The following is a 10,690-nucleotide window of genomic DNA, read 5'->3' on the forward strand; positions in this document are numbered from 1 at the left end:
CAACCAGTATCTCCTGTTTGATCTCTTGCATCTAGTTATAACGTATTGATAAGTAAGTCATGTATATATGTGGTGAAAAATTGGGAAAATGCATGTATATCATGTTGTAGCTGAAAAGGAATGACCGGTATAGTTCCAAGTCAGGATAATGTGTAATTTGGAAGGGAGTTATTGGTAGTAGTATTCTCATGTATCTTGTCCTTCTAGATGCTAGAGGTCGTGGTTTTGGAAGGCGCTGTCAAAGGACCCTTAGTGAGATACTGCTGTGCATCTTGTAGATGGTACACACTGTTGCCACCGTGCATAACTGAACATTGAAGGTGGTGATGGGTTGCCAATCAAGCAGGTTGCTTTGTCCTGGATACTGTTGACCTTGTTGAATGTTGTTGGAGCTGCATCCGGTCAACCAGTTTAAAGTCTCACCTGAAAGATTATACATGCAGCAGTGCAGCATTCCCTCAGAACTGTATTGGAGTGACATTCTAGACTTACTGCTCAATGCTGTCATGGGACTGAGCCCACAACACGAGAGAGTTACCTAATGAGCCAGGTCTGTTATGGCCAAGATGATGAATGATGCTATACAAATTACAGTGTTCTTTTCTCTTTCTTTACAGTCAACAGATTTCAACTTTATTTTGTTCAAAGCTATATATAAATGTAGAATTTATCTGGTTGGCAGTATCAGAGCCGTGGGTATCATTGTATAATTAACCCCACATTTCCTTTGGCATTAATCAGACAAGTTATAAGTAGAGCTCTAATACTTGAAAATATGTTGTTGAAGTTGAACAGTTAGTGAAGATTAATAATTGATTAACCTAACCACACTAGGAGACTGTGCTAAATATTTGCTTGCAACTGCCTTTGATTTTAGGCAATTTTTATTGCATTAATTCACAAATATGGTGAATACACAATAAAGGGGTTCAGATAATGTCATAAACTGCGAGATTAATTAGTAATTAGTAAGATACCACTTTATTCACTATATTGTAAAAGAGTTTTAACACTTGAAGAAACACATCAAAAGCTTTAGAAATTCATCTCTTGACTGTGCTTTCTAAGAAAGAAAGAGATTTATTGAGTTGTTACATTACATGAAAGCCAGCTTCCCCTGTTCTGATGTGATATTGGTAGTTTGGCAAATCCATTCCATTCCAATGAAATGTTTGATTGTATTAACCTACAAATAACACCATGATTTATATTTGCATAAATATGACCATTTCCTACAACATCATCGACCTGTCCAACATTTGCTGTGCAGCACAGTTGAGCTGTAACAGAACAGTCACAAATCCATCTCTTCAGCGCTCACTATAAATCAGTTCAGACATCCCATGTGTGGATCTTCCGTGGTGTATACAAAGTTGTCATGCAGTCAGGAACTTATGGAAGATACCTATTCATGGTTTGCTTGTACATAGTCTCCCTAAACCAGGTGCAAATTACAAATGCAGTCTTTCTTGGACTAGAGCATAGTCTTCTGTGCATTACAACAATTTCGAACTTTGGTATAGATGCTCAACAGTTATTCTGTCCTTTCTATCCTTGCCCCTCGGCCAAACCCAGACACACATATAGCATTGTCAGTGTTATTGTTCATGCTCTAAGCCAAAAAAAAGCTTCTTTCAGGTTTCCTTAATTCAAAAAGAAACAAATTGTTATATTAAATGCTACTGCTTTTTTTCTCTTCTGTCTATTGTGGCTGAGGGTTGTCTTTTTCTCTACAGAAGTCCTACAGTTATATTGATGAAGAGGTGCTGCAAATGGTCCCAAGAAAACATATATTTACAACAGTAAATGCTCTGTTGCTTGCGCAAGCTTTATGCAGAGAAAATAGCTCTGTATGTGAGATCCATGATTAATAAAAAAAGGAAATGTGCATTTTTTTCTTTGCAGCGTCAAATGGCAAGACTTGGTAATGATGCACAATTCAGGGCATGTGGGCACAAGCTGGTGTCTAGGGCACCATCATGGGTAGAAAGTGAGCTGAGAGATGTTTTCTCCTTGTTTTATGTCCCCGGCGAGGGGATCCTTTCCCATTTAATGAGATGAACATTTGCCGCCCTTTATGCTTCCACTTCAGAGAGGCGTAAGTATTGTAACCATTCTCTTCTATCCTTTCCTTAAACTTACAATTGTTGTTGTACTCTTCCTAGAAAAGGAACAAAAAGACAATCAATAGTTGGAGGTTGTTATCAAACAATGATTTTTATCTCTTTTTTCACTTTTCCTACTTTATGATTTTCTAATTTACCACCAACTCCTGAATATGCATCTGCACTACCCAGGGAGAGAGGCTTTCCAACCTCTTCCCAGCATGGTACCAATGGAGCTCAAAGCTGACCACTAGAAATTGCAATGCAATAGTCCAATGTGACTGTAATGAGGAAAATCTTTTCAGTAATTAGCCAGCAGGAATTTAATAATGGGACTCAAATAACAGGGCAGCTTAGAGATAATTCATTTACACAGAAGGTGCTTGATTGTGGAATTCTTTAGGGCAGAATCCATAACTTCTTTAAAAAAGGAATTTAGACACGCAGCTTAGAAATGCAAATGTGTATATGCGTGGGCAAGGGAGTGAGAAAAGACTCAGTGTTTTATGAACATTCATGGAGAAAAACACCAGATAAATCTGATGTGTTTTAACTACCTACAATTTGAAAAGCAATGACATTTTCCCCTCAGTGAGTAGATTGATAAGTATGCCATTTTAGCGGCAGGTTGGATAAAGAGGCAGAGGTATGTATAAGAAGTTCCTTTTCCGCACCTATCAACTGTACCTCCAGTCAGATTATGATTCTATGCATTCAAGTATTCAATGAAAGAATAGGCCCTTTAGGCCTGATATGCCATTCAATATGACCATGGTTCATCATCCAACTCAGTACTCTGTTCCAGCTTCCTCCCCATAGTCTTCGATCCCCTTAGCTCTAAGAACTGTATCTAACCTCTTCTTGAAAATACTCAATATTTTGGCGTCAACCATTTTCTGTGGCAGAGAATTCCACAATGTCACCACTTTTTGGGTGAAGAAATTTCTCCTCACCTCAGTCCTAAGTGGCCTGCCCCTATAGTTTGTAAGCAAAATTATTTCAATCCCAGCTAAGTTCCAAAGATAAATCACTGGACTCTATTTCTTTCTCCACAGTTGTTGCCAGACCTGCTGAGTTTTTCCAGCACTTCCTGTTTTTATCTCAGCACCTGCAGTATTTTGCTGTTATCTCAATCCCAACCAGAGACAGCATACATATAATAGAAAGGATTGCTGGAAGTTTCTTTCCTTATGTATAAAAGAAACACTTTGTTATTTAAATTGAGCATGTTGTTGTGAATTACTGTAAGAAATTTCTGGTCTTCGTCTCTACTGCCAACATTTCCTTTCCCATTAATTTCCACAAAAGGAGTTTCCAACCACCTTGGAAGGGAAGCTCAACACAGATTTTTCGAAAATAACAAGCAAGTCAATCGAATATGGATTGTACCATCTCCCCCTCTCATTTACATGATGGGATTCACTCTATCTATCCACCTACTTCAAGTCCCTAGCAAAACAGAAAAATAAAGATTGGAATGTCTGCCCAGTTCTCCATGTCTGTGGTGTAGTCTTCGGCAAACCTTTAGTTTGTAAATCATTAGCAATGACTGATTCATTTCAGTGTAGCTCATTGACAGTATTTTCTATTCCTAACATTTAGGTGACGTTGATGTGTCTGCTCCATCATTTTTCATTGTATTTCAGCCAGTCGACCTGGCGGATAAAAGGTCAATGACCTGAAGATTTCAGCCAATTATGATACAGTTGACATCATTGTCTGGAGCAAAGTGCAAGATAGTGGTGCAAGAAAAGATGCAACTTCGTAACTTGAGGATTACAGGGATTGAAATTCAAAGCGTTGAGTTATCAAACTCATCCTGGCAGGTTCCGTAAGGTCAGCTCACAGTGGTGCAGATTATAAGGAGCTCAGAATGGCAAGTAGTTTACAACAAAATTATAATTGTTGTATTCCATTGGTCTGGCTGGCACAGCACTGCAAGGCAGTGAGGAGGCCATGTTCTTTCCCACATTATAACTCCCTAATTCACAGTCTAAGACAGTAAAACATTTAATTGATGATGCAAGCAATCAGCAAGTATATTAATGCCCAGGTTATCTGTTTATAGCTGAGGTTGAAATGCAGTTTGCAGCTTTCCCTTCAAATTCATGATATTCCATTCTGATTTATGATATAATATTTGAATAACATATTGTTTGTTTATATACTTAAGAAACCTCAAATGCTTAATAATCCTGCAAAACATAATTTAAGTTAAAGAATTGACCAACTCAGAGTGTGAGGAACTTTTGAGTTATTTCAGGAGCTTAAAGGTTAAACTTTCAGATTCCTCACTTAGGAAAATAACACTAACTTCTAGTGTGTGGATACTGCAGTCAAATATTTGTGTTACAGACAATTGCTCGTAAAATCTTCCAAAAAGGTTTAAGACAGTTGAATACCTTTAGGCACAATCAGGAAGGTACACAGATGTTTACAATGCAAAAAGAGAAACTCCGCACAACACTCAAAAGAGGTGTTGTTTGGAGGATGGCATTCAATCATTTTGTTGAATGACAGTGAAAGAAGCATTTCAAAAGAAGGTGGCAGCCCTGCTGGCGACATATTTAACTTCGATGGGACTGTAATTTGTTCAGAGCAGTGCCTTGTAACTGGGAAAAGTTCACTTTGTAGCTGGCTGAGTAATCCCTGGTTTGGCCACTGAAGTTAGTCACCTGAGATGGGAAGCATTCTATTTTGTCAGTGACGAGCACAAAAAATGTTGACATCCCGCTGGTTCTGTATTATGCCCTGCCTCTGTCCACCCACCCATTCCCAGCCCAAAATAAAGACAAACCAATTCACTGGGTAATTAGTGAGGTAAAACAAGTGCTTGTAAAATGTTTCTAGGATGTCTCCAGGATAGTCTGGTGTATTGTGCTCCAGACCAAAAGCCGTAACCATGATATGGAAGCACGTGGTGAAATAGGAATTTACTGTGTGTCAGGTTATGAAAGATGATCCAGCTGATGCATTTCCTTTGTGTTTTGTTCTTTTGTCGCCCTTATCAAGGATGCAATTCATGACACTTAACATTGTATCAGTGGCAGATATCAGAATCCACTCAAATGCAGCTTCGGGTGTGAGGTTCAGCAGAAAGCATTATTTTAACAGCTGCTATGTATTTAGTAAATAAATAATGTGGGCAAGGATAGGCTGATATCCTTGTCCTTTTCAGTTAATAAGTCCACAAAACTTGGGCACATTATTTAAGCAAAGTTACCAGCCCAAAAATGACAAAATCATGATCATATTTCCTACTCTATAGCAAAAGTTGAACATATTACAGAGAAAGGTAACACTTTAGCAATAACTGGCCTATGAAAAGGGAAAACATAAGGCAGGGTTTGTGCCTCTTGCTGAGGGAGTGCGAGTCTCCATCTGCCAATTCAGATGAATGTACAATGTTCAGGTGTCTGAGCCAACATTCATCTCTCAGCGAAAACAACAAATACTGACTTTGTTTGTGGGATTGTTTTATTTATACTTCAAAAACAATTCAGTGCCTGTGAAGACTTTGTGATGTTCTTTGAATATGGATAGTGCAGAGAAATGCAATGTATTTCTTTCCAATCACTAGTCAATGAAACATAATGGAAATTGATGCATTTTTACTAATTTATGGAAGGTGGGCATTGCTGTTACTGCCCATTTGTAAGTGCCCTGGAGAAGGTGGCAATGAGTTGCCTTCTTGAACTGCTGCACCCCATGAGGTATAGGTTCACTCACAATACTGTTAGGAAGGGAGTTTTGGTATTTTCACCCAGCACCAGTAAAGAAATGGCGATATAGTTATAGTCAGGACGATGTGTCGTTTGCAGGGGAACCTGCAGCTCATGGTGTTCCCATATATCTGCTGCCCTTGTCTGTCTAGGTGGTAGAGATTGGGAATTTGGAAGGTGCTATCAGAGGACCCTTAGTGAGATGCTGCAGTGCATCTTGTAGATGGTACACACTGCTGCCATGGAGCATTGGTGGTGAAGGGACTGAACATTGAAGGTGGTGGATGGGATGTCAATCAAGCAGGTTGTGTTGTCCTGGATAGTTCAGACCTTGTGAAGTGTTGTTGGAGTGGTACCATCCACTCATTGGAGTGTGTATTCCAAAGCATTCTGATTTGTGTCTTGTAGACAGGCATTGGAGGGATAGTCACCACAGAATTCTTAGCCGCTGATCAACTGTTGTAGACAAAGTATTTATATCACTGGTCCAATTCAGTCTCTGGTCAGGAGTAACCCAGGATATCAATAGTGGGGAATTCAGCAATAGAAATCTAATTGCTTATAAGGGTTAATGGTTAGAGTCAGTACCTGAGAACTCACAGATGTTGCTGAACATTGTTCAATCAAGAGTGAACATCCTCTCCTGACCTTATGTTGAAAAGAAGTTCATTAATTAATCAGCAAAAGATGCGTTAGCCAAGGATACTACCATGAGGATTTCCTGCAATAATGTCCTGGAGCTGAGATGTTGGACGTTCAACAACTCCAACTACCTTCGTTTGTGCCAGGTAATACTCCAATCAATGGAGAGTTATTGCCCTGATTCTCATTGGCTCCAGTAATGCTAGAGCTCCTTGATGCCAGGCTCATCCAAAAGCTGCCTCGATGTCGAGGGCAATTATTCTCCCCTCATCTCAGGAGATCAAATATTTTGTCCATGTTTGGATGAAGACTATGATAGAAGTCCACAGCTGAGGGGGTCCTGGTGAAACCCAAATGAAAGTGAGCAGGTTATTGCTAAACAAGTAACACTTGAGAGCACTATCGATGACCACTTCCACCACTTTGCTGATGATTAATAGAAGTCTGCAAAAGCAACAATTGTCTTAGTTTGAATTGTCCTATCCTTTGTGCACAAGGCATACGTGAGGAATTTTAAACACTATTGCCAATGCGGAACTGAACTGGATAAAAATGGGGTTAATTCTGGAGCACAGCCTTCATTACTATGGCTGAAGTGTATTCAGCTGCTTTTGATATCCCCTGGAGTGAACCAAAATTAGCTGAGAAATGGCAGCTGTAGAACTGTGACAGATGATACAATCAGTACATCAGTCTGAAGATGGAGGAAAATGTCTCTCTCTGATGTACTGTGCTCCCCATTGTTGAGTGATCCCACAATGGGAGTATTGGAGGAGGTGTCCTATTAATTATTTAATTATACAACACTATTCATGATTAGATGGAATCATTGACTCATAGAGTCATACAGCACAGAAATAGACCCTTCAGTCCAACTAGTCCATGCTGAACATAATCCCAAACTAAACTAGTCCCACCAGCCTGCTCCTGGCCTATATCCCTCCAAACATTTCCTATTCATGTACTTATTCAAATGGCTTTGTTATAATTGTACCTGCATCCACCACTTCATCAGGAAGCTCATTCCACACGCGAACCACCCTCTGTGTAAAAAATTTACCTCTTATGTCATTTTTCAGTCTCTCTCTTCTCACCTTAAAAATGTGACCCCTAGTCTTGAAATCCTTCATCTTAGGGAAAAGACAACTATCATTACCTCTATCTATACCTTTCATTATTTTATAAATTTCTATCAGTTTGCCTCTTAACCTCCTACGCTCCAGTGAAAAAAGTCCCAGCCTATCCAGCTTTTCTTTATAACTCAAACATTCCGTACCCGGCAACATCCTGGTAAATCTCTTCTGAACCCTCTCCAGCTTGATAATATCCTTCCTATAACTGGGAGACCAGAACTGGACACAGTTTTCCACAAGAGGTCTCGCCAATGGCCTGTACAACCTCAACATGACTTCCCAACTCCTATACTCAAAGGACTGAGCAATGAAGGCAAGGGTGTTGGAACATCTTTTTAACCACCCTGTCTATACGTGATGTAAACTCCAAAGAATTATGTACATCCACTCCAAGGTTCCATCTGTTCTAAAACACTACCCAAGACCCTACAATTAATTGTGTAAGTCCTACCCTTGTTTGTTGCACCAAAATGCAATACCTCCCATTTATCCAGATTGAACTCCATCTGCCATTTTTCAATGTGGCAGGATCGCAGAGCTGCAGTGTGTTGGTTATGGGATCACTTAGTCCTCTATATTGCATGTTAATTATGTAGTTTGGTATGCAAGATGCCAGGTGCTGTAGCTTCACCAGGTTGATACACCTCAATTTTAGGTATGCCTGCTGCTGTTCCGGGAATGCCTTCCTTGAACCAAGATTTACCCGCCGGTTCCGAAGAAATGTCACTAGACCCCAAGTGTTAATTCTGCTTCCTCTCCAGAGATGCCAGACCTGCTGAGTTTTTCTAGCAATTTCTGTTTTTATTTTTGATCTCCTGGCTTGATGTTAATTGTTTAGTAGGGGGTTATGCCGGGCCATGAATTTGTAGATTGTGCTTGAGTACAATTCTGATGTTGCTGAAAATCTGCAGTGCCTTATTGATGTCTAGTTTTGATTTGGTTGCTAGATTTGTTTGAGATCCATCCTATTTAGCTTGGTGGTAGTGCCATGCAACACAATGGAGGATATTCTCAGTGTTTCCACATTGACTGTGCAGTGGTCATTCCTACTGATGCTGTCTTGAATGGGTGAATCTGTGACAGATTGGTGCGGCTGTATTTGGGTAGGTTTTATGTTTCTTGGTGGTTGTCTCACCACCTGCCAAACACCTAGATTTCCAAATATGTCCTTGAAGACTTAGCCAATTCTGACAGTGGGCGTTCTGCCAAACACCAACCGGTGTTCAATATGGAGGAGTACTGATTCATCATTGGGTGGTGGTTGGCAGGAGGTTTCCTCGTACATGCTTGAAATGATGCCATGAAATTTCAAGGTGTTTGGAATCAATGCAGTGGACTTCCAAACCAATTCTCTCCCAACTGCATACCACAATGCCACCATTGAGCATTGGATGGCCAGTCTGACCCTGAACAAAATTCCTTCATTTATTCAAGCTCCAGTACCTTCAATGATGTTCCTCCACCTGGAGTATACTGCAGTATCAACAGTGTCCTCTGTTCCTGGTGGTGCTGCTGGGTCTGAAGAGCTGCCCGTCTCTGATTGACCGGAAGTTCTCAGGGATGGGATGATTTTCTTGAAAGCTTTGTGAACCCTGACACCAGGCAACAGATTGCCAAATTACAATTTAAATCACATCAGATCTGTTAGAAATGCCCTTGGCAGGATCACCACCAGCACACTACTCAGTGGTTGGGCCTAAGTAGCTGTTATGTTAAATCTGATGTTTCTAAAGAGAAATTGTAGGATTTAGCCTTTTAAATAAGATGTGAAATTGTGTTAAATGTATAACCTTACCGTGCCGTATAGCTTTCCCTTCTTGTTCATGGCTAAATAAAAGCCAGTGTTGACCGCTTTGATTGCGACTACTCCAACATTAACTGACCTGATTTCCATTATACCTGCAAATGCAAGAGAAAATGCATTGCATTATTTTTTTCTCCCCACATCTGATAATCTCAAATTGTTGCATGGTGATGATTCTATGTACTTTTACATTCATGATCAAAACAATTTTGCAACAGTATGTGTTGCATTTTCTTCATTTCTTATATAACTTACAGTGTTTCCTAATTCCGTACTTTACACAGTGAAGTAACAATGTGTGCTTTGCCAGTTGCTCTTAAACATGCCACACTGCACTGAGATTGTCCTTTCTTAAACTTTGCGTATGTTATTCTGTCAGTTTTCAGGGTCCAATTAATCCAAACATTGCCTGTTCAGAAAAATCTGCAAATTTAAACCTTAATTCTCTGACTAAAAGGGAAGACAGAAACCTTGCTTTCATACTTTTTGACTGGCATCCCAAGCATGACTATGAAAATCAATTGGAAATAATTTATGTGGCAAAGAGTAAGATGTGGCATTGTTCTATAGATCACCTGAATGTTTGGTACCACAGATTCTGAGTCTGTTTTCAGATGTGCATTGTTAGCTACAGAAAAACTAAATGTTCCATCTTGATTTGAATAACCCAGGCTCTGTATTGAAAGATTGTTTTCCATTTTAACAAAGGTTTAAGGCCAATTGGAAATGCATGAAAGAAAACTAGGTCAGAAGTGTGTGTACTGGTCCAAACTGGAGCTCCCTTTATGGGTATACAGGTCAAGTAAGATCAGTTTGATTATTTCGAAGTTGTACTGTTCTTTTCTCCTCCTAGGATTTTCAATAGGAACCCTCAAACAAAATTTTAACCAAAGTGATATCCGGGCAAAGTGTTGAGAGCCTGTAAGAATGGATGGAAATGGTCTCCGCACGTTTATTGTTAATCCTGTAAAGGGCATTTGGCAATTAGGTTTAACACAGAGTAGAGGCAAGATGGGCTGAAAAGTTCATAGGCTCATTGTGAAGCCCTGGGAAGCACCCCTGCTCTTCCTAGCTCAGAATAATTCTGCAAATTACTTTTTTAAATATACCTTGACCTCTACTGGCCACTCCATGGCTTTGCCAGGGTTTAGCCACTGGTGTGCCCCAGAACTTCAGACATTACAATACTATCATTTCCATGTAAAGTAAAACCAAATTGCAGAGTATACAAGAGATAACAAGGTGTAGAGCTGGATGAACACAGCAGGCCAAGCAGCATCAGAG

At 39.9% G+C, this 10,690-nt stretch overlaps 1 protein-coding gene across 1 annotated transcript in view; it reads right to left on the reverse strand.

Annotated features, from left to right (window-relative positions):
• Positions 1 to 1,098: 1,098 nt before the first annotated feature.
• The window catches only part of fgf22 (fibroblast growth factor 22), a 107,664-nt gene continuing 98,072 nt past the window's right edge, over positions 1,099 to 10,690 (reverse strand). Inside the window, exons 2-3 of the mRNA XM_020531248.2 lie at positions 9,398 to 9,501; positions 1,099 to 2,161 (exon numbers count right to left, since the gene is read on the reverse strand). Of these exons, the coding sequence (XP_020386837.1) occupies positions 1,967 to 2,161; positions 9,398 to 9,501 (299 nt within the window). The 3' untranslated portion in view covers positions 1,099 to 1,966. The remainder of the gene's footprint in view (positions 2,162 to 9,397; positions 9,502 to 10,690) is intronic.

The sequence above is a fragment of the Rhincodon typus genome, chromosome 29 (genome assembly GCF_021869965.1).
Source record: "Rhincodon typus isolate 14 chromosome 29, sRhiTyp1.1, whole genome shotgun sequence".
NCBI lineage: Eukaryota > Metazoa > Chordata > Chondrichthyes > Orectolobiformes > Rhincodontidae > Rhincodon > Rhincodon typus.